The sequence below is a fragment of the Streptopelia decaocto genome (genome assembly GCF_964273445.1).
Source record: "Streptopelia decaocto genome assembly, chromosome: 3".
Classification (NCBI taxonomy): Eukaryota; Metazoa; Chordata; class Aves; order Columbiformes; family Columbidae; genus Streptopelia; species Streptopelia decaocto.
In genome coordinates this window covers 54,689,924-54,714,495 of record NC_138656.1, presented here as the reverse complement: position 1 = coordinate 54,714,495, position 24,572 = coordinate 54,689,924, and the positions used below count along the sequence as shown (strand labels likewise).

Genomic DNA, 24,572 nt, shown 5'->3' with positions numbered 1-24,572 from the left:
ACCTTTAGCTTGTCAGTTGTTCTAGTTTATATGGTCAGTTCTGTAACTCAATTACAGTTCTGAGAGAGAAATAAATGAATCAATGAATGCTTATAGATATTTTATTGCCTGTGAGAATGCTATAATTTCAGAACTAATGTGAAGTAATATGCCTAGGTTTATGCCTCAAACATACTCTGTTATGTGGGGGTTTGGTCTTACAGTATAAAGTCTGATTTTTCTCAAGATACTCGTTTGTATAATTAAGCAAGGAAGGAAGTTCAATCCTGTTACTCTTATTTCCTAGCTACTCGATTGGCACATACACCTTGATAAATCTCTTCCTGCACCTCTGGGTACCATAGGTGCTTGGCTCTATAGAGCAGAGGCTGCTCTGAGGGAAGAAGTAACTGTTCAGCAAGCTCACGAGGAAACAGCGAATACAATACACCGGAAGCTTGAACAGCATAAGGTAGATCTACATACATTCATTCTGTTCATTATATTTCATTGTTTCCAAAGCCGTAAATGATCCCTACTAATAGAATGAAGTGAATTTTCAGTGTTGTGAGAACAAATAGCATGAGAAGTCCCCTCTGCTGTGGCAAACAGGAAACTTTTCCAGATGAATCTGAATACCTTTTCCATTATACTGTGCTGAGTGCAAGTTTTCATTTAAAATCAAAACTGTGAGGCTTTTCTGTACATTTATGTAATTTATATGAGAATAATATAGACAGAAATTGTGAGATAATAAGAGAAACAGAACCAGTAAATGTGATGGAGAAAGGAAAAAGATGCTGTAAAGAAAGGCTGCATTTGCTGAAATAAAGCTGTATTTTATATTGCTTTTTTTCTCTGTCACTACTATTTTAAAACTTGATTGTAGTTTTCATATTTTTGTGTTTTGGATATGTGTGGGGTTTTTTATTGAAAAGTAATGCCATACAATGAAAAGCTGCTAAGCTTCATGGTCGTTTTGGAACAGCTGGGTCTTCAATTATTCTTTCCTAGAACAGTGGCTGCTTTTCTAACTCAAGTGGTGGCTAATAAAATTTAACCAAAACAATATTAAAATCTAAATACTGTTTTCTTTCAAGGTCTAGTTCCTTGTAATGCTAAATTTCATTAGCTTTCTTGTTAACATCAAATATTCCAGGGTTCATAGGATTTGACATCTGTTTTAAAAAAAGCGTCTCAAACACTTTTTTGTTCATATAATCTGAACACTATAGACCTCCTTTTGATACATTCATAAGAAACATAGGAGAGTGCATCCTAAACTGTATTTTCTTTGTGTCACGAATGCTGTGATGAGGGATTTCTATGTCAACAAATAAATTTTGATTTCAGTTAGTCTATGCCAGGGGAGTTTTCCCATGGGAATGAGATGGGGAAAGCTTCAAGAGAAACATGTGTAATTATATCTGTTCCTGGAGTTTGTTTTGTTGCTCAGATTTGCAAAATGAATCATAATGTGCTATTGGATAGTACCAGAAATGCATTAGTGGGTTTTTTTCAATCCTTGTTTACCAGGAAGTTGTTGGGGTTGTTTTTTTATGTTTTTGTTGAGATAACATCATCTCTTTCTCTATATCTTTGTATGACCTGACATGGGTTATTTGAGTGAACTTTATAGCTAATGGTCATTTTGAAGCTAATACAAAATGTACCAGCTTATTTGGACAAACCTTCATGCAATTGGGCAAGTGCTTAAATTTGTTTTAGTTAATATTGCCACCAAGATTCAGAAATTAAGGACAATGTCTGTGTTTGTTGAGGGTCATTTTTCAGAGCAGGACTTGACTTCATGAGAACACTGTGTAAAGGTTTTCATCGACTTCCAGTAGATGTTGGATAAAACTAATGGGGTTTATTTTTAATTACCAGTGCATGTTAGGGGCATTCCTTTTTGTCTAGCAAGGTCTCAAATGCAGCTAGCTGAGGTACTTGTTCCAAGTCTTTCCTTTATGTGAGAGCATGTTAGTCACAGGATACCCTCAGTGGAGTTCTAGCCATGCTAAAATCAGTGCATCCCTTGCATGTGAGAAAGCCTAGGTCATTTCTCTTCTCAAGTTGTTGGCTGAAGTGGAAAACAATGAAGTGAGTTGATGGGGGTGGTGGGACCATTTGATGAGCCAAGCCAGTGAATTACCTTTAATTTCTGCTGTGCAAAGACTGGGGAGAAAACCTTTTTCAGTACATAGGAATAAACAGACATCTGTGATCAATGCACAAGCCTGCACTTTGTTCCCCCAGGTGACAAAGGAGGACTTTTGCATGGTTTCCTTTGCTAATACTCTTCTGAACATGTTGTGCCAGGAGCTGTCTGTATGCAGTAAAATACCCACTGTCGTGTGTCCTCTCATCCACTGGGGACTTGGTGTGTTATTCTTACAGTATCTCTTCAAAGACTACTGCCAGTCATTCATTTTAATATGTAATCTCCAGGAAACCGTTTGAAGCGGTGTTGCTTAGTTACAGTTGAAATGTGTTCTGCTGTAAGGTTTTTGCTGGTACACTTCTTATCACAGGAATACAGGTCAGGTACCACATTCTTCATTTGTTCATATAATATAGAGCGAGCGATTCTGAAATCTTTTGATGCTGAGAGGGTGAAAAGTTTACTAAATACTGAATATTCAGCGATGGATCTTCTGCCTATATATAGTGGAGTAGATTACTTGCTGAAAAATTGAATCTGTACTTAATAAAGGTTAGTATCTGTTATAAAAATGTAAACAGTAAATTTAGCAAGATTATGCTGTTGTAATATTAGAGTATTTGCAGATTGCATTGAGTATTTGCAGACTGCATTTCAAGGATTATTTAGTACAGTTAAGAGTTCTTTTTTTTTTTTTTTTTAAATCTTTGCAGTGTATCGTCTGTTTTAAAATCTTCCATAATTGTTAGACACAGCTTTAGCAGAGCATCTTATAAGGGGGGGTCTTTATTTAAATGTTCTAGTTGGTGTAAATGCTTTTGTGGTATGCATACCCTTGCATGCAAATGTGAGAGCATGATCAAATACTTAACTACATTGAGTCATCAGTGCAGGCTTAAAATTGTGCTTATTAGTTAGATAGCCTACTGTGAGCCTTCTCTCTCTCTCTCTGTCTCCCTCTCTCCCCTCAACCCTCACTCTCTCAATCTCTCTCGTTTTCTTAAAATCAGGATCTGCTGAAAAACATAGATGCTCACAAAAAGGCATTCCATGAGATCCACAGGGCCAGGTCTGTTAACGGAGTGCCTGTTCCACCTGACCAATTAGAGGATATGGCAGAGAGGTAAGGCTTTTGATGTGAAATTCACTCGCTGTGAATGAAAGGGAACCTGTTTGCTTTTTAGTCTGTTCATGTAGAAATCGCTGTCTAATTATATTTCTCAGTGGCAAGCGTGAAAAAAATTGAAAGGAAAAATCTCCTAGCATATACATAAAAATATACCAAAAAGCCTAATGCATTAAAGATTGATGAGAATCAAAATAAGCTGTGAGGTCTAGAAGGGAATACTTTTTTACACTGATCGTGTTATTACTTGTCCGTGGAATAAATGTTATGTAACCACAGCCAGTATGCATTTGAAAAAAAATAAAAGAAAAATGACTTTGCAAAACTTAGTAACAGATGTAAACTGATTATTTTAATGAATAAACAGAAAAGTAATTAATTTGCTATTCAAGAGCAGTCATCAGATCATAATGCATAAATAAATGTTTGTAGATTCTGAGTTAAGTGAAAGATTAGAAAAATAGCTGAACTGTAACTAAAGCCTTCAGTCTCTCCTGCAAAAATGAATATTGCTGTATTTTACTACAGTGTGATTCATTTTTTAGGTTTAATTTTGTTGTCTCGTCATCTGAGCTCCATCTGTTGAAGATGGAGTTTCTGGAACTGAAGTACCGTCTACTGTCACTCTTAGTCCTTGCAGAATCAAAGTTAAAATCATGGATTATCAAATACGGAAGGCGAGAGTCGGTGGAACTACTACTTCAAAATTATATTGTAAGTTCAGGTTATTTTCTTTCCATAATTTTTTTTTTTAATATTCATATTTAAGATTACTGGAAATGAATAAAAGAACAGAAACTGAAATGAGACTTGGCAGACATCAACTTTATGACTGCATTCTTATGGAATATTTTTTCAGAGGTGAATCTGTGTTCCCCATGGAGGAACTTTAGTCAAAAGGCTAAAAGCGAAATTCTCTTTGCACCATCTCTTCAAAAACAGAAGTAATGTCCCAGCTGCTAACGGTCTGACCATCAACTTATCAAGCATATCTGGAGGTTCCAAATACTAAAATTTTACTTACCTTAGGTAGCAATTACAAATAACTTAATTTCATCTTCTTTTACAACTGCATAGATGCAGTTTATAGTGACTATTCACAGATTAAGTGTAGAGACAGAGGAGTTATTTGACCTGTAGTCCCCCACAGTACTTTTACATGAAGAAAAAGAAGTTATGCTGCCTCTGTGTACTTGTTCAATATAGTAGACTGATAGCTGAGTAATTTTATTCTTTTAAATAACATTTTTTTCTTCTCCTACTCAGCATTAGTTTATTAAACCCATTACTTTATATCTGTTCTGGAAAGAGATTGCTCAGCCTCTTCATGATCCATATATCATGTGAAGCAACAGGCTATTGACTTTGAAATGCTCATAGATACCTTCCCTGTTGGTCTTATGCTGCTGTATCTTATTAAATCCACACTTGCAGTGCCAAGTGGCTGGTAGAACAGTGCCACTACTGCATTTCTACATGAGGGAATGTCAGGAAAATGTGCCAGGGGAGATTTAGGTTGGATATTAGGAAAAGGTTCTTCGCCCAGAGGGTGGTGGAGCACTGGAACAGGCTCCCCAGAGAGGTAGTCATGACCTCAAGCCTGACAGTCTTCAAAAAGATACCGGAAAACACACTCAGACACATGGTGTGAACTGTGGGGTTGACATATGCAGGGACAGGAGTTGGACTTGATGATCCTTGTGGGTCAGGACATTCTATGATTCTATGATTCTACATTAGGACGTGAGGGATTCTTTCAAAAGCAGGACAGAGCTAAATACTTTTTCCCCTTCTGTCTAATCCATATGAGGAAAATCGCACAGGAAAATTCAGTTTGGAAATAATTTGTACAGTTAAAGAAGCATTCAGAGCCAGGACACTGTGTAGAGAAAGGTATTGATGCCCTCCCACTTTTTAATGCTTTGGAAGAAAACTTCAAACTCAAGTTCCTCTAGAACTGAAGTCGTGTTCACACTTTTGCCTTTCTATGTTTATAGTTAGGAACACATAATTCAGGAGTTAAGCCTTGTTTTAGACAAGCTTTGCAAAATTCAGATGGTTATTTAAAATAATGGAGTTTGCTAGGGTGATGTGCAATAGCTAGTAGTTATAGTGCATTTGTATACTCTGTAAGACTAGCGCAGAAACTACTAGAACATGTCAAGGGAAACAATGAGGAAGTGGATAGTCTGACTTTGGGATCATTATTTTCTATCGCTTTCTTATTTTTTGCTTTAAAATGAACATTAAGTAGTGAATCTGTATGTTATTTTGCAATTGCCTCAGTTATTCTTGTGCTTAAGACCACTAATGCTGAGATGGTCATTAGGGGAAAGAAAATGCTTCCTTGGATCATTCATACATCTGCATCGCATCAACGTGAGAAAATTGGGACAAGAAGATAAATAGAGCTCTGTTTCAGGCCTGATTACCTTGACTTCTGCCTCCTTCCAGGTGTCCAGTGATGGAAAGAGACTTTATTTGCTTTGGCTTACCTGGGAACAATTTGATAGGATGAAGAGCCAAGTGTTATTCTTTCAGTAAATTAGGAGTCTTACATAGGAATGCTATAGTCAGTACCTTGTAGTCAGTGACTATACTAGTAGGAGATAAAAATGTAATTGTTTGTCTGCCAAAGCAGACAGAAATGTCAGCATTCTAGGAACATGCGTAGTTAGGATCTGGATAGAACATATGCCTGGAAAATATTTATGTACTGTAGCTGAAAAATAACAGTGGTGGTTGTTACATTATTCCATCTTATTTTCACCTGTCTGTCATATACCAGAATTAAAGGTCAGTATAAATTGTACACCAACAACCTGAAGAATTTACTGTACCAAAGTCTCAGCTGTAATGGAGACACTGGGTACAGTTATCCATTAATTTAACCCATGTTACTGTGTTTTGGCATTACTGTATTAGCATTTTTTTAGCACCATATGCTATATGGATTTGGGAAAAGCTACATTATTTTCTTTGAGGGATCTTCTCAGATGAGAGAACATTAATCAATAAAATGTCAATATTTATTTTTTTAAAATATTTCCAATTGCTCTTGAGATCAGTATTATATATAAGTAGTTTGATACAGTCTTTTACTTTCTCATATGAAGTCTTACAGTTTTTGGTTCAGAGTAAAAAGCTTGTGTGTATGGGTTTGGCAAAAGTCAAAGTCAGGTGTTTGACACATAAGTCATAGTAAAGTATGTAGTTCTTTATACATGCCAGATATTTTTTTTAACAGTAGAGCAGAGGAAAAAAAGGGATTGTCCTTGACTTCTAGTTTCCTTGGTTATAAACACATTTCCAAATTACACACTAGATAACTGTGATGATTGAACATAACTGCAAAATGTTTTAAGCTAGAAGATTTTTAGATATATACTGGCAGATTATTTTTTAAAACTGTTTTTAGTGTTTATGTAATGTCGGTTTATGAATACACAAAATCTCATTCTCCTCATCAAGGTACATTGAACTTTGATCTCATTTAAAACATGGTTTTACAAAAATGACACTTGTACGCATAGAATTTTGTCTATTCTGACACTCCAAAGCTTGTGTAGACCTATGTGAGATGTACTTGCCTTAATGTTGTAGATCTGTAACTGAGAAGGCTTGGGAAGTAGTATGTTACAAAACCTTTCCAAAACTCTGGATAAGTACATTAGGCAAGGCGAAATAAAAACCTTGTAAAAAAGCAGATTTTTTCCCTTTTTTAACAGTGGTAATGGAAGATACAATATGCTTTCATGATATAGAGAGATATATATCACACTTAACCAGAGTAACACTTCTGAAAGGCATTTAAAAAAGAGTCAGTATCACTTGCCATGAAGGATAAAGAGGCATAAATGATAAAGAGCTGTAACTCTCTGACCAGAATATTTCCAGATAAAATATTCATTGTGCTGTAATAGCTAAAACATCACTCACAAAGGAAAAGCGCTGTGTCACTCTTTGGAAAAGCAGCATCTTTTTGTGCACTGTTTCCTCAATTGTTTTTTTATCAGTTACAAAGGAGGTAAAGGAAACATGAAGAACAATACTAATTTTTTTCATCTCTTACAGTGAAACCTGCCTATCTTCAAAGGCTTAAAACAGGAACAATTTTTAAAGTTTGACTGGATTTGATTTTTGTGGTGACCCATATGGATGAAGTTTTCTCTTTTATTAAAATGATCCACTTAGATGTCAGTGTAAAACAGCTTCCATTAAATAACTTTGAATGTGCAGAAAAAAAATATTTTATGCTAGTGAGTTTTAGCAAGTCAGCAACTAGCAGACTAAGAATATATTAAATATTCTTTCCATATGCAAAGTAAATGAACTGTATTTATAAAAGGAGACTCTGCTGTACCATTAATTTTAAAAGGTGAAATTCATCTGTTATTTTATAATGATGATAATTTAAATATTCTTTTATAATGGTGAAAAAAATGGAGGAATAATGAAGTTAAAAGTTGTCATCATTGTCCTGATATAATTTAATGGAAATTATCCTTATTCTTAATGTCTACCTTTATTTTGTCTGTTGTATTTTTTTTTCCTTTTCAGTCTGTTATTGAAAATAGTAAGTTCTTTGAGCAGTATGAAGTTACTTACCAGATCTTGAAAAGAGCAGCTGAAATGTATGCCAAAGCAAATGGCTCAGGTAAATGCCTATATTTTTTTGTCATGGGGGCACCATTTTAGTCTCTTTACACAAAAGTATCCCCTAAAAAGATCTCCCAATATTTATTTCTTCCATGCAACAGAGCTGTACAGCAGCTGGAGTTCACCAGAGAGGCTATGGCCTCTGGTAGCAATTTAATATATTTTCTAGTATGAAGCCAGCAGGTACAGAGCAACCTATTTTCCTGGTGGTAAGGTTTTTTAATCATCAGAAGAGGGTGTTAATTTTCAGACTTCCTAATGGGAGAAGTCCATGGTCCATGACAGCTTCTGGATTGTTTCAGTGCTGTTGACTTGACCCAAAAGTGTGTCAAAGATCAAATTAAGAGTAAAGAATATCATGTTTTGGTGCCTGGAAATGTGCTTTGGATTGGCTTCATTTACTAGGAAAAAAAAAAGAAAGAATTGGTCCCAATATTGTAGTAGCAAAAGTATCCCCCAGATTATTGTGGATTCTTTGTTAAATGTGAAAACCTATAAGAGGAACCCAAGTGATAGTTGAATTATGGATATACATGAGAAAAATGTGTAGCTGATTCAATAACTTCCTCCTGTAATTGCTGAACACTTCTGAGATCAGTGGCAATGCATGAGGCCATTACTTGACCTAGATAGTTACGGAGATGAGATGATTTTAATCTCTGCTGAGGAGATAACACAATAATGTCAGTGGAGGATTTCTGCAGCTGCTAATGTGGTTAGCAGATGTGGAGAGAAATGGATATCATGTTTTTGTTGTGAGATTTAAGCTGGTGACGGTGACACTGAAGTTTTATGAAACTAAACATTTTTTACAAGGTGTTCTTACAAAGAATAAAATTAATAGATTTATTCAATGCTATTACAAAATTATATAACAAATTCTTTTATGAATTTTCTACATGTTGTATGAAGTGTCAGGACTCTCTTGGGTCCTTTTTCTTTTTTCTTTTTTTTTCTTGAATGAGGACACACTTTGTTGCCATGAGGAAAACACTAAAAATTAAATGGCAAAAATTAGCAGCAGTTTGGTTTTCAAGTTGGTGGAAGGAAGATCAGGATTTCATTGAGTAGTCTTCAATTCAGACATAGTATGTGTTTGTACATTATACATCTCTATTATTTTCTGCATTTCTAAGGAAAATTTCTCTCTTGATTTCTTTTATTGCAGATTAGAAATTAATACCACACTGAAAATGCTGTGTGACTGTTTTAATATAGCACTCATTTGATGTACTTTCCTTAGTCTTTAATTCACAGGTTTAATTTCTCAGTTGTAATTTTGCACTAAAATTAGGATGTTAACTGAGAGTATGGATGTAAAAAAACTACTGAAATAGAAGTTGCAGTAAAATATAATTTCCTGATGAGAATGGATAAGCATAATATAAAATTAAGATTTACATAAATAATAATGAACCAAAATAATCAATTACTTTCCCATATCTCAGTGGAAGAAGTTGAGAATGTGATGAAATTCATGAATGACACAACAGCACAGTGGAGGAACCTCTCTGTAGAGGTGAGAAGTGTTAGAAGCATGTTGGAAGAAGTAATTGCTAATTGGGACAGATATAGCAGCACTGTGGCAGGTCTACAAGCTTGGCTAGAAGATGCTGAAAAAATGCTGAATCAACCTGAACATTCTAAAAAGGTATGCACTAATAGCATATGTATCTGACTATTTTGTAAATTGTGAAACATGGGATGTATTTTTCCATTTGCTTAGGCTGTTTTACAAAATGTTATACAAGAGGGAGAGGGGTTTTTTCAGTCTCTGTCATACTCTCTACATGAATCACAGCTGTTTCTATGTTTGCACATATAGCATGTACAAACAGAAATATACACACAATACAAACAGAATCACAGAATGTTAGGGATTGAAAGGGACCTTGGAAGGTCATCTAGTCCAATCCCTCTGCCAGAGCAGGAACACGTAGTTGGGGTTACACAGGAATGTGTCCAGGCGGGTTTTGAATGTCTTCAGAGAAAGAGACTCCACAACCTCCCTGGGCAGCCGGTTCCAGTGTTCTGTCACCCTCACTGTGAAGAAGTTTCTTTTCATATTTAAGTGGAACCTCCTGTGTTCCAGTTTGTACCCATTGCCCCTTGCCCTATCATTGGTTGTCACCGATAAGAGCCTGGCTCCATCTTCATAACACTCACCCTTTACAAATCTATAAACATTAATGAGGTCACCCCTCAGTCTCCTCTCTCCAAGCTGAAGAGCCCCAGCTCCCTTAGCCTTTCCTCATAAGGGAGATGCTCCACTCCTTTAATCATCTTTGTTGCTCTGTGCTGGACTCTCTCCAGCAGTTCCCTGTCCTTCTGAGGGGCCCAGAACTGGAAACAATATTCCAGGTGTGGTCTCACCAGGGCAGAGTAGAGGGGAAGGAGAACCTCTCTCGACCTACTAACCACCCCTCTTCTAATACACCCCAGGATGCCATTGGCCTTCTTGGTCACAAGGGCACAGTGCTGGCTCATGGTCATCCTGCTGTTCACCAGGACCCCCAGGTCCCTTTCCCCTACACTGCTCTCCAACAGGTCGTTTACCAACTTACACTGGAACCTGGGTTTGTTCTTGCCCAGATATAAGACTCTACACTTGCCCTTGTTCTATTTCATTGAATTTTTTGCCGCCCAACTCTCATGCCTGTCCAGGACTCGCTGGATGGCAGCACAGCCTTCTGGCGTGTCAGCCACTCCTCCCAGTCTGGTGTCATCAGCAAACTTGTTGACAGTGCACTCTATGCCCTCGTCCAAGTTGTTGATGAATATCTTGAATAGTACTGGTCCCAGTACCGACCCTCGAGGGACTCCACTAGATACAGGCCTCCAACTGGACTCTGCCCCATTGGCCACGACTCTATGGCTTCTTTCCTTCAGCCAGTTCGTAGTCCACTTCACTACCTGATCATCCAGTCCACACTTCCTCAGTTTAGCTGCAAGGATGCTGTGGGAAACTGTGTCAAATGCTTTACTCAAGTCAAGATAGACCACATCCACTGCTTTGCCATCATCTATCCATCACCTTTCCAGGGATGGAGGTGAGGTTGATCAGTCTATAGTTACCTGGCTTCTCCTTCTTGCCCTTTTTGAAGACTGGAGTGACATTTGCTTTCCTCCAGTCCGCAGGCACCTCTTCCATTTCCCACGACTTGGCAAAGATGATGGAGTAGTCTAGTAGTGACCTCAGCCAGCTCCCTCTGCACCCGCGGGTGCATCCCATCTGGACCCATGGATTTATGGATGTCCAGATTGCTTAATTGCTCCCTAACCCAGTCTTTATCAACCAAGGCAAACTCCGCCATTGTTCTGCCTTCCTCTGGGGCCTCAGGGGTATGGGGCTCCTCAGGACAGCCTCCGGCAGAGTAGACAGAGACAAAGAAGGGCCTACGTTGCTTCTAGTGTGGTTTTATCTGCCATGTATTTGAAAAAGATCTTTCTGTTGTCCTTGACCCCTCTCACCAGGTCTAATTCTAAGGAGGCCTTAGCTTTCCTAGTTGTCTCTCTACATCCTCTGACAACAGCCTTATATTCTTCCCAAGTGGCCAGCATGTCCTTCCATGATCTGTAAACTCTCCTCTTCCACTTGAGTTTGCCCATCAGTTCCCTGTTTAACCAAGCAGGTCTCCTGGCTCTCTTCCTTGACCTCCTGTGTGTCAGGAAACTCTGATCTTGAGCTTGGAAGAAGCAATCCCTGAATGCTAACCAACTATCTTGGGCCCCTTTACCTTCAAGTACCCTTGCCCATGGGATTTCCCCTAGCAATTGCTTGAAGAGGTCAAAGTTGACCCTACTGAAGTCCAGGGTTGCGATTCTGCTTGGTATTCTGTTCCTGCCACATGAGATCCTGAACTCCACCATCTCATGGTTGCTGCAGCCAAGACAGCCCTTAACCTTTACTACTTCAACCAGACCATCCTTGTTGGTGAGAATGAGATCCAGCAGTGCACCTCTCCTAGTTGGCTCATCCACCTTCTGCATGAGGGAGTTATCATCAATGCACTGGAGGAACCTCCTGTACTGTGGATGGCTGGCTGAGTAGTCCTTCCAGCAAACATCAGGGTAGTTAAAATCCCCCATGACAACCAGGGCCTGTAACTGTGAGGCTGCTCTCAGCTGTCTGTAGAAGTCCTCATCAACTTCCTCACCCTGATCTGGTGGCCTGTAATAGACACCCACAACAGTATCACCCCTGCCAGCTTGCCCCTTAATTCTCAGCCACAGACACTCAACTCACTCCTCATCTGCCCCTGGACACTACTCAATACATTGTAGTTGCTGTCTCACTAAAGAGCAACTCTACCACCTCGCCTTGCTGGCCTGTCTTTTCTGAGAAGGACATAGCCATCCATGACCACATTCCAGTCATGTGAGCTGTCCCACTACGTCTCTGCCACCATATCATAATCTCCTGACCGAACACACAATGAAGAAAGGCATCATCTGTGATAACATGGTCAGAGGCATCTTTGGCATGAATATAGGGCAGTGGTATTACTAAGAGATAAGTATGTTACACGATTCACTCAAAGACAAATACAGCTTTTAACACCAAAGTGCATAGTCATGTGCTGTGTATGGAGACACTTAAAGAAAATTATTTTTTCCACTGATTTGTCCTACCACAGATGTCAGATTTCAATATTAGTTGCCTTCGCAAGTCAAAATTATTAAATTGTGTTGTTATGTTTGATGGGTAAGTAGTTAATCCATTTCTTTGGTGTTTTAGGAATCTTTTAGAAAGTTTCTTTTGGGGACATGCAGTCATAAAGATAGTTTTACTGTCTTTTTTTTTCTTTTTTTCTGTTCTAATATTAGAGTACAGAAGCAATGAGTTTTGTTTGTGAAACTTCAATAATGATCCAGATTGACTGGAATAATACTTCACTTAATAGGTGCTACATTTCCACCCAATCCCAGCTCTTAACACCAAAGTATGGTTTTCATAGCTTCTAAGATAACAAAGTGACATCAGGTTAGGAGTGAGCATTTCAAGTTACATGACAGTATAATTTTTGGTAAAAGTTTGTTAATTTAAATTGATATAAAATAATGGAAAACAGTTTTTAAATAAAAATAAACCTGTGAAAATAATTCAGTAGACTGGTATAATATAAATACCAACAGTTATCATTACTGAGCAGGAAGGATGATCTCAGCTGATCAGGTTGATTTTAGCTTCTTGTGTTTTATGTAAGTAACTTGTGGCTACTCTATCTCCCCTGAACAAAGCTGGCGTCATGATTCAGTCTATTGGGAACAGTCCTGGCCACATCTTGTCCATTGAATTGTGGATTGTTTGGGAGGAGCATAGCAGGGACAAGCTAAAACCATGTCAGAGAAGATGTGGACAATCATGGGACAGTGACTGATCCTGTTCTGTTTACTGGTATAGCTGTAGTCAGTGGCTGGAGATACCTGCCTCAAGAACAATTTCCCAGCCTCTTGAAGAGCAAAAAGGAAAGGAGGGGGCTGGTCTTTGTACCTGTCTACAAGATGCACAGAAGCATTTGACACTGTGGCTGGGATGTTTAGGCTGCTGCACTGGAACAGGGAAAAAAATCAGTGACAGCTGTTCCTTTCCCCTCCCCACTCATCTTCTCTGAGATAGAAAGAAGCAGCAATAATGAATCAGTCCTCTTACGTCTTCTGGGATGCCAGACCCCAGAAAGATGCAGATGGTTCACAGAATCTCTCCACAGTCTGTATATGGCCCAGGTTACTATATCAGCCCATACCGCTTCAGGGCAAGACAGAAATTAGAGGAGTCCTAAAACTGTTTTCTGTTATGGAGTTTTCTCTTAAGGAAGAGTTCCATAAGTTTAACTGAAGTTACTCATTGGAGTGAAATGAGCTGTAAGTAAACTGGTGGTAATTTTTAATTCCATAGTTTATATTCATGATTTTAATATCTAATATCTCACATGAAGAGCTTCAGAGGATGATTGTTCAAAGAGTTTTATCAAGCCATTAGCTAGTGATTAAATTCTAGTTTCATGCTTTAAGGTAAAGACTATTTGAAAGGGTTTCAGGAAGGTGTTTTTATTTTGTCTTTCAGGATTTCTTCCGGCATTTACCTCATTGGATCCAACAGCACACAGCCATGAATGATGCTGGTAATTTTCTAATTGAAACATGTGATGAGACCATTTCCAGAGACCTCAAACAGCAGCTCCTGTTACTTAATGGAAGATGGAGAGAATTATTTATGCAAGTTAAGCAGGTATGTGTTTTTGTGCTTGTTACTTTTAAATATTTACATCATCATTTCCATGCAAGCAAGACAGATTTGTTCCACTAGCAGGACTATAGGACAACTTACTAAAGTGCCTAACTGTTCAGCATTATTTAAATTAGAAATCAATCTCTGACAGCAGTTGACTTTATTAGGCCTATTCCTTTGTTTATCTTTTGGGGTATATAGCTTTTTATTTTTGGACATTTTCAGCTAGTATGATCTGCAGTTTTTCTTTATGTTCTTGATACAGTGAATATTACTTACACATATCCACTACCATTCTTTGAAGAATATTATTTGGTTTAAGTAGCTAATGTTATTGTAAACTCTGTAAAACTAAAGAGTGAAAATGGTGAAAATGAATATTTTTATTACTCTTTAATGAAAATTGCATTCAGTTATACTACTGCAGCAATAAGCAGGTACAATGCAAGTTAATTAACTAAATGTTTTCCCCAAATCAGTCAAACATTACTTCCTATCTAGTGTGCAAGGATGCACTGATAATAAAAGAAAAACACCTACTCTTTATCTCATGGAAGAGATTCAACTGATTGGAAAAAGAAGTGATGTTTCTGTATTTGCTCTTTAAAAAGCAATGAGATAAAATTACACAGAAGTGTTTCACACCTCATAAACACATTAGAAAATATCTTTGCTATGGTCAATATACATCTAATGATATTTTCCCATTCCAGTGATTATAAATAGCAGTTGACTATTTGAACATGCTGGATCTGTTCGGTTTTTTTTTTACTGGTATGATTATTACCATTACAGTCAAGTTAAACTGAAAAAAACATAATGATTGCCCCTTTTTTATTGTAGCTTTTCCAAACTGTTGACTAGAATGTTCTCAGGTTTTGTTTACTGATGATCTTTAGGGTGATTCGCTATGGAAACAGTAATGCCCAGGACATAAGTGTCCCTTCCCCTACTTACGCAGATTCTTTCATATGTTGTGATATGGTTTTACTCACTGGCTTTTCACCAGTTCTGTCATACAGCTCATTCTAATATTCGTGTTTAGCCTTCCTCCAGCCAGCAGTTCTTTCATTGAAATTTCCCTATCCATCAGCTTTCCTAGGCTTTTCCTATTCTATTCTCTTTACTGAATTTTCAAAATTGATACTGTTGGTAATGAGAAATGAATTCAGATGTTGATTCTAGGTTAGAAACAAATTAGTCTGGCATACCGTGAATGATCCAAACCTTAAAAAAGATTGAACTCTTGTATGAATGTTGTTCTTTTTAGTAACAGCACTTTCAAAACTAATGCAGGTGATTAGTGTCTAATGAATTTAGAAGATTAGTTCTTAATATCTTGTATTTTATTGAATGTGTTTTTTCCAACAAACAGACTGAAAACATGCTAATTCTCTTAAGTCATTACCTAATTGACAGACATCTAATTGGGGTGGTTTTGTTGTTTGTTTGTTTTTTGTTTTGTTTTGGTTTGGTTTGGTTTTTTTGTTATACTTTGCATTTTCCTAGTATGCTCGAGCAGATGAGCTAGACAAAATGAGGAAGGAATACTTGGATGGTGTTGCCCATTTGACAGCTTTTATTGATGGAAGCAATAAGAAACTTTCAGCCCCTGTAGAAGTGTCTTTCCTTGAAGTCAAAATGTTTGTACAAGAGTTAGAAGTAAGTGTCTTCCTTCCATTCCTATCTTTCTCCTTCATAAGAGTGAAACTAGTACTATTTAATTCTGAGACCATAAAATTATTTTAGTATACATTTCCACTATTATGCTATTTTGTAAAAACAGTTGTGCTTTTTTGTATAGTATCTGCTATAGCTGATATAAATCACTTTATGAGTGACATTTCCAAAACACTGTCCATCTGGATATTTCTTTCTGTGTAGTTTCAAATCACATTCAGTTGAGCTGACTGATACCCTTTGGCACAGTTTTCATGCATTTGAAATACAGTCCATTATTCACTAAAATCAACAATTAATTATTGGAATATATATATTTTATCTCTTGAGATGAGACTTGTATCTCCCGTTAATGCATAAATGCCATTGTTGAAATATTTTTTTGAAACATTTGTTTCAGAATATTAAGCACAAATTGCCTGCAATGGAAACTCAGTACAAAATGCTTACAAGAACAACTCAACTTGTTACAAAAGAAGTTTCCCAAGAGGAAGTGAATGAAATGCTTGGAACTTTGACAAGGATCAAAGAGCAGCTGAGCAAGGTTGCAGAATACTTTTTCTACTAGACATTGTTGACTGTTGAACTAATAAATAGTAAACTCATCTATATAAATGCTCAGATATATGCACCTGAGTGAATCATAGAATAGTTTGGGTTGGAAGGGGCCTTCAAAGGTCATTTAGTCCAACCCTCCTGCAATGAGCAGGGACATCTTCAACTAGATCAGGTTGCTCAGAGCCCCGTCCTACCTGGCCTGGAATGTTTCCAGGGATGGGGCATCTACCACCTCTCTGGGCAACCTGTTCCAGTGTTTCACCACCCTCATTGTAAAAAATTTCTTCCTCATGTCTAGCCTCAGTCTCCTCTCTTTTAGTTTAAAACCATTACCCCTTGTCCTGTCATAACAGGCCGCACTAAAAAGTCTGTCCCCATCTTCCTTATAGTCTTTTAATTACTGAAATGCTGCTGTAAGTTCTCTCTGGAACCTTCTCTACTTCAGGCTGAACAATCCCAACTCTCTCAGCCTGTCCTCACCGGAGAGGTGTTCCAGCCCTCTGATCATTTTTATGGCCTCCTCCTGGACCCTCTCCAACAGGTCCATGTCTTTCCTGTACTGAGTACACCAGGGCTGAACACAGGACTCCAGGTGGAGTCTCACCAGAGTGGAGCTGAGTGGCAGAATCAACTCCCTTGACCTGCTGGCCATGCTCTTTTTGGTGCAGTCCAAGATACACTCGGCCTTCTGGGCTGCAAGCACATATTGCTGGCTCATGTCCCATCTTTCATCCACCAGTACCCCCAAGTCCTTCTCGGCAGGGCTGCTTTCAATCCGTTTATCACCCACCCTGTATTGATACTGTGGGGTTGCCCCGACCCAGGTGCAGAACCTTGCCCTTGGCCTTGTTGAACCTCATAAGGTTCTCATGGGCCTACTTCTCGAGCTTGTTCAGGTCCCTCTGGATGGCATTCCATCCCTCAGGCATATCAACTGCACCACTCAGCTTGGTGTCATCTTCAGACTTGCTGAGGGTGCGCTCGATCCCACTGTCTATGTAATTGATGAAGATATTAAGCAGTACTGGTCCCAGCACGGACCCCTGAGGGACACCGCTTGTTACCGCTGTCCATCTAGACATTGTGCCATTCGCCACTAGATATATATTTATAATAACAATAGATTGAGTTCAGGGTGGAGAAATGTTACTTTTTTTAGTCTTTAAGACTACCATCCTTAAATGGAATATTGTTTTCTTTAGAAGTAATACAGGATCAGCATTGGTCTATCTTAAAAGAGGCAGGTAGCAAATATATAAACCCACATGCAGAGGAAGCTGCTATTTATTGGATTTTACAACTTTTTGTAATTATTTGTTTTCTTTAAAATGACAAAAAGGTTAAGGAGTATTCCTGTGCCCTGCTGTATGAATGCCAGCATCTGCTGTCTCCACTGGAAGAACTGGAGAAACAAATCACGCATTTTTATGAATCTCTTGAAAAAGTCAATGAAATTATTTCTATCCTGGATCCTGAAGCACAACCTACAACTGTTCTTAAACAAAAAGCCCAAGTAAGTTTCAAAAACATCTTGCAAAGATCTGCTGCCTCTGAATATTTAAGATTAGTTTTTCAGGAAATTGAATTGCAACTTGGTAGAGCTGAGCAAATGTTTCTTCATATTCAGGCAACAAACATAACCTATCCTAAAGTCAACTCTAGGCATAAACATAAAAAGACTGAAACTTATGTTCCCTCCTACTGCCCATGGTTTCAATCCAAGAAATAAATACGAGATTTTTTTTCTTTTAATCTTGTGGAAATTGGACTGAAGTATCAGAAATACATTGTGTTTTTTATTAATCAGATGAAATAACATGACCAGGAGCTTCCCTAGGTTTTCTTGGACAATTATGTAAGTTTCTTAGAAGCATGTAAGTTGTTTCTTTGAAGTGCATTGTAGTAGAACATTAACTTTTCTACCTGACCAATAAACATTTCATTCTGGAGGAATTAAGTGCTAGTCAGAACTCACTTGGAAAAGTAAACAAAAATATGAGGATTGTGGGATTTATCCTTGTGTGTGTGGTATATAGCCTAGAATTAGTCCCTCAAAATTGATGTTCACATTTCATTGGAGTTGGATTTGACAGGTGGTATAATTAAATGGGTTTTTATGGGAAGCTGAAACCTTTCAAAACTGTTTAGAGTCCTTTGCAAAAAGAAAACAAAAATAGAACAAAGAAATTTCATTTTATGTCTGTGTATATCTATCTGTCTGTCTATATCTATCTATCTATCTATCTATCTATCTATCTATCTATCTATCTATCTAAATATATATAAAATTTGTCCAAGCCTGTAATGATGCTGGAGATTAGCCCAATAATTCAGCAAGAAGGGTCTTCTCTTGCAGTGACTTCAAGCTTTGATTGCATTTGGGTAAAAGTGATCTGGTGATCTTGAATCAAGCCAGTCCATTTATCTTCTGACTAAATCCTGTTCTATTTATGAACACAATCTGAGTGATGTCTGGCCTGCAGGTTAAGGAGCAGCTCAAGAAAGTGCTTCTTTCCTTTGCTTCTGAAGGTTAACCTGACCCAGAATGGTAAAATAAAAAGACATGTTTCTTCTGGAGTTACTTGCCAACCAGGGAACCAACATCTCCTCAGTTATCTGGAGGGTGCTGGTTTCTGCTGATGAGAGAGTAAACAGAGATTTCTTCTGAGGAATACAGTGTTCCTTCAACAGCAGAGCAGTTTCCTCTCTACATATTTTTTTTAAAAAACCTTTTTTTCATCCTGTGCAACTACATGCATGTTTTCTTCTCTCCCTCTTCTTTTTTTTTTAATTAAAAAAAAAGATGTAATTCTCATTACTTAATGCCATTTATAATGAAATCTAAATTCCAATAGCTGACACGAAAGGTTAATTTGTTGAAAGGCAAGAAAGGTTAACATCTCAGCCTGCTACTGAGAGTTGTCATTCTTATGTCTATTGCTTTCACTGCTGCCTACTTACAGTTATACAATAAATATAGACATCCCATGAAGTCAAATCACAGAAAAAATTATTGACCTGCATTTTCTAAAATTACCTGAAAGGCTTGGGTGTGTGTCTGTGTCTTTTTTTATCAATAGCTAGAGCTCTATTTGGGTACAGAACTCTGGATACAAGGAGAAAGTTGTGTGGTCTGTGCTATTCCATATAATGTTTTGTGTGGTCTGTTTGTTGTGGTGCTTTGACCTTGTCCCTTTTGTTCTTGTTGTCAAAAAATATCTTCCTGTTATTTTGCCAAACTTTTCTCTCCTTTGTTCCTGGCCAGGGTGGATATATGTTTTTTTCTTTCAGGATTTGGTAGCTTATCAAGAAAACTGCAAGAAGGATTTGTCCTTGATTGAGAGAAATAGTCAGAGTATCCTGCAGTGTGTGGCTTCTAGTGAAGTGTTACAGCATTTCCATCAGTCAACATTTCAGAAGAAAGTTACACAAGTTCAGATCACTTTTCAGGTAATTACGTCATGCCTTGGTGCATAGTTTTGAAAACTTGTTCATATACAGATGATCCATCGTATCAGATCTCCATTTCATCACTCCATAGCTACTGTCCTAGAGAGCTCTCCTTTCTGGTGTCGAGGCATTAATTAAGAATTTGTCTGTATTAGGTTGTGGTCAGGGGGCTGATGATCATGTTCTCCATACTGTTGTTCAGAGGTGACCCTGCCTCAGAGGATCCAGGGATTTAAGGAGAACTTTCACACCTCTTGGTCTCCTTTGGAACGAGGCACCTGAAATCCAACCTTTAGGGCTGCACTGGTGTTTGTTTCTCCTGACATTGTTATCTTGGCTAATTATTTGCTCCTATATTGCCATATATCCACTTTCACACAAAACGTGGAAGATGGAAACTTTTGCAAATAGTACTATTGCTGAGCATTGTATTTCCTCAGACAGTGCAGTGGATTGTGAATATAGAAAGTTGCATATATGTATTTATTAATGCATATATGTATTTATTAATTTATTAATACATATATGTATTTATTAATGTAAAGATATGTACTTTGGGCTACAATTCCCTTTATCTGTAGAGATCTGTGTTATTATTAGCCATACTGACATTTTGGGGCTTACTCAGCCCCAGTCTAGCCCCTCCACATGAGCATGAAATTAACCCTTTTCTTGGATTCAGATCTCCAGATGTTGAGTTCTATTAAATTTGCTTTCAGGCAATTATTGTTCAGTATTAGGCTATCTAAACTGAATTTTAAGCTACAGAAAATCATCCAGCAGTAAAGACCTGACCCTGCAAGGTGGTTTTCAAAATTTATGTTGTATTTTGTGGATTACACTTAAAGATATATGGGTTTAGTTTTACAATTTAGAAAGAAATAATTTAAGTTTAGCTTATAGTAACAGAAGCAGATACAGTTGTATCCATGTTACTATGTTAAACATTACTTATTCTGTGTCTGTGAAGATGGACAGTGATTTATCACTTTTCGTGTTAGGAAAAAAAAGCCATGCAATTTGGCATAAGCATACAAAATGTGGCATACCCAGAGTTAAAATATTTATGGATCCAGAAACTGGCATTTTCTTATGTAAATACAATCCTATATTATTCTGTTATTATACACACATTTTTATCAGGAAAGCTTAAAAAGGCTTAGCAAGATGTTTAAGTTGAGAACTACAGATTTCATTAGCTCACTGTATAAAACCATTACAATTCCTTACACTGAGTTTTGTAATCAGTGAGGATGGTATGATAAAGTATATGGTTAGTAAGCAGTGCTGAAATTACCTTGCTGCAGCTGAACTGGTGAACTGTTAATTTCCCCTGGTAAATTTTGTTACTTGCTTATGGAATTGTGCTGGGACAGACTACGAAGCAGAATAATGAAGAGCTGTGACTAGGGCTTCAAAACAAGAGGATTTTAGGTCAGCAACTAAACCACAAAATTTGCTTTCTTTTTAGCAGATTTCTGCCTGGTTGCTTATCTGGCCTACTAGCATGATAATCATACAAACCTCCTCCAGGTCAGAAGACCTGTAGCATGGAATTGTTTGGATCCATCAGGCAAACCACCTTCATGTAGAGTCATGTAGAGGAGGTAGTCTGCTACTGGGAAAAATTGAATGGCAAGCTTTTAGCCATACCAGATGCTTTACATTTAAAAGCAGGCTTTAGGAAAGAAGCACTACCCAAATGGCAGAGGCATTCTGATGGTATCAGACACATCTGTATTAGATAGGTATCTATTTTTATTTGAATGAAGGATGACATTAGCACAAGCCTTCATATAAGTACTAAAAATTGGAAAAACTGGAGCTCTTGTGAATGGCATATATTTGAGAGAGTGACGGCAATCAACTGCATTTTTTTGTAAGATCATGGTAAAAGAGAGCAAATAAAAAACAGTGAGAAAGTGGCAGCTCATTTTCTTTGCTTATAACTCAGAATATGGTCAGGAAAGCTGGTGACTGGAGAAAAAACATAGAAGCAAATAGCCGTTTGATGAAGAAATTTGAGGAGTCTAGAGCAGAACTGGAGAAAGTAATACAGATTGCCAATTGTTGCTTAAAAGAAAAAGGAAATCCTGAAGAACTTCTCAGGAAACATAGCGTGAGTAAATTCTCTGACCTTCCTCATGGAAATCTTCGAGTGCATGACATAGAAGTGAAAAACCTACTTAGTTTTAAAATTGATGTGGATTTCTTTCACGTGTAGAAGTTATACAGATCAGGTCAAACTAATGTTAAGATTGAAAAATAAAAAGGAAAAAAGATCACCCCCTCTTATTGATGCATGTAAGGAACCAGAAGGTTAACAGGGAAAACTCTGTAGAAATTAGGGTCGGTTTTGCCAGTAGAACCGCTGGGAGTGAGGGCACTACAGTTTGGCAGTCTAATGCATCCGCTGCTTTGTTTTTCAGATGTATCCGTATCATAACCATTACTTATGCATGTAGCTTTTAAATCTCAGTGTACTGGCTGAGAATAAATTAATTTGCTGGACTTCAAATAGCTAGAGATAGTTCTTTCCTTAGCTCAAACTTCAATTCTTCAATGCAGCAGAACTAACCTTGGAACTTACAGGGTGTATTGGGGAACTGCATATTGGCAGGGTACCATATCAATAACCAGCTTCATCTTCTCATCTGCCCACTTTCCACCTCAACTTCAGGAATTCTTTAACCAGTTGGATCAGAGAGTCCTAAATGCCTTTCTGAAAGCATGTGATGAACTTACTGACATTCTCCCAGAACAAGAGCAACACAACCTGCAGGAAGCTGTGCGAAAACTCCATAGACAGTGGAAGGTTAGTTACACTCAATGATATCTGTGGAAAATGTGAGTCTCAACTTCAGAATGTTTCTGCATTACCTTTATGTTGAAAAAAAAATGAAATAAAATAAGTTGTATTATTTGGCTTCCTGCGCAGTTGCGGAAAAAAAAGAAAAAAAAAAAGAAGTATTTTACAGCATTAGATACAGTTACACCTACAAATACCCTCTTGAAAAAGCCCTGTTAAGCAGAGTGCTCAAAAGTCAAGAAATGTGAGAAATTATGAAAGCTCTACATACAGACATAATGATACCTCTGTTAAGAACATTTGTTGAGAATAGGTGCTAACTTCTCTTACTTTATGCTGATATTGGATGATTGCAGTTACTTTCTCAACCCTAATAAAACAAATTTGTAAGAGATCAGGCTATCAGTTCAATGTTACAGGTCAAAGCTGGAGTGATGAATGAGTGGTTTCCTCACCAGCATGCAAACAGGAACCCCTGGAAGCAGCTTTACTATTATTGCTGTATTGTTTTATACAGGAAATATTTGGTTGTATCTTGCCAAGAATCAAGATGTCTTTTTAATTTTCCTTATACATGCATATTCTGGTCCAGAAGAACTTGTGACCTTATGATATATCTAAGAGATATTAGTAACAGCATTGCTTTATTTACTTAAATGAATATGGAGAAACCCCCTTCTTTTCATGCATATATATTCTTTATTTTCTGTACTAGCGACTTTTAGACAATTTATTTGTAGTAACATCACACTGAGATAGTGGGACTAGTGTTTTATCTCTGTGCTTTTTTATTGCCCTGGTGGGTGTGTAGGATCTTCAAACAGAAGCCCCATATCATTTGATCCACTTGAAGATTGAAGTACAGAAAAGCAAGTTCTTGGTTACAGTAGAAGAGTGCAAAGCTGAATTAGCTCGACAGAACAAGGTGTTATCAAGAGAAGACAATGAAAGAATGATCGAGGAACACGTGGTATGAATTATATGCCACCACATGGGCATTTACAGAAATACATTTCGATGTCAGTAACAAATAAAAGGTCTGACCAACTTCTAAGCCACCAAACACTCTATGCACAACTAAATGAGATAGGTCCTTGGGGCCTTTAACAAAAATTTTGATTTGAGCTTAGTATGGTTTATAACGAATATATAGATATGCTTTGTGATTTCTACCAGTTTGTATTTTAATTGAATTTTCTGCTTTGTCTCCCATCAGTTGTTCTTTGGTGACAAGGGACCTTATCGTCTGTGTGAGAAAAGGCTACAACGGATTGAAGAACTGTGCCAAAAACTGCCAGTTTCTGATCCAGTGAGGGCTACATTGGAAAGCAGCCACCGAATCCTGAAGGAGCTCAAATCCCAGATAGACAGCACATACATAAAACTAACAGAGCGCTCGGACACCTGGAAGGGCTATAAGAGCAGGTGGCAGCTCAGTTGCTAGCTGAGTCTTGTAGAACCTTATGTGGTAACTCCTCTAAATGTTGTCATAGATCAGTACCACATTAAGAATGATGCTGTGTTGATAGGTTCAAACAGAAAACAGTGCTTTATATAGTAATTCCACAAATTATAGTGGGGTTTTGAGTGGATTTTATAATTTGGGCTTAAATTTAAGTGTTTACCATTTTGTATTGACAATTTTTGTCTGACTTGTTTCCTGGCTTTGCATTATGTGATGTTTTATTTCAGATTTTCTGAACTGGCAAATTGGATTTCGTCAACAGAAAGAGAGCTAAAGAAGATAAAGGGAAATGTCAGTGATACTGCCAAATACCAGCAATTTAAAGCATCTGTGGGGGTGAGCCCTTGGTTTATATTCTAACAAAGCTGTGGTCATTGCTGCTGGGACTCTGGATAAAATTGTATTCTGAAGCAGTGCAACTGTTTTACAATGGAGACTATAGTAGCTCTG

The 24,572-nt window shown here is 37.6% G+C and overlaps 1 protein-coding gene across 1 annotated transcript in view; it reads left to right on the top strand.

The window, feature by feature from the left end:
* The window catches only part of SYNE1 (spectrin repeat containing nuclear envelope protein 1), a 304,124-nt gene that overhangs the window by 84,465 nt on the left and 195,087 nt on the right, over nt 1–24,572 (top strand). The window contains exons 12-26 of the mRNA XM_082048748.1: nt 287–451; nt 3,154–3,266; nt 3,815–3,983; nt 7,830–7,926; nt 9,377–9,579; nt 13,996–14,160; nt 15,670–15,822; nt 16,241–16,384; nt 17,738–17,911; nt 19,690–19,848; nt 21,803–21,967; nt 22,529–22,663; nt 23,469–23,627; nt 23,874–24,082; nt 24,350–24,458. Coding sequence (XP_081904874.1) covers nt 287–451; nt 3,154–3,266; nt 3,815–3,983; nt 7,830–7,926; nt 9,377–9,579; nt 13,996–14,160; nt 15,670–15,822; nt 16,241–16,384; nt 17,738–17,911; nt 19,690–19,848; nt 21,803–21,967; nt 22,529–22,663; nt 23,469–23,627; nt 23,874–24,082; nt 24,350–24,458 — 2,319 coding nt within the window. The remainder of the gene's footprint in view (nt 1–286; nt 452–3,153; nt 3,267–3,814; nt 3,984–7,829; nt 7,927–9,376; nt 9,580–13,995; nt 14,161–15,669; nt 15,823–16,240; nt 16,385–17,737; nt 17,912–19,689; nt 19,849–21,802; nt 21,968–22,528; nt 22,664–23,468; nt 23,628–23,873; nt 24,083–24,349; nt 24,459–24,572) is intronic.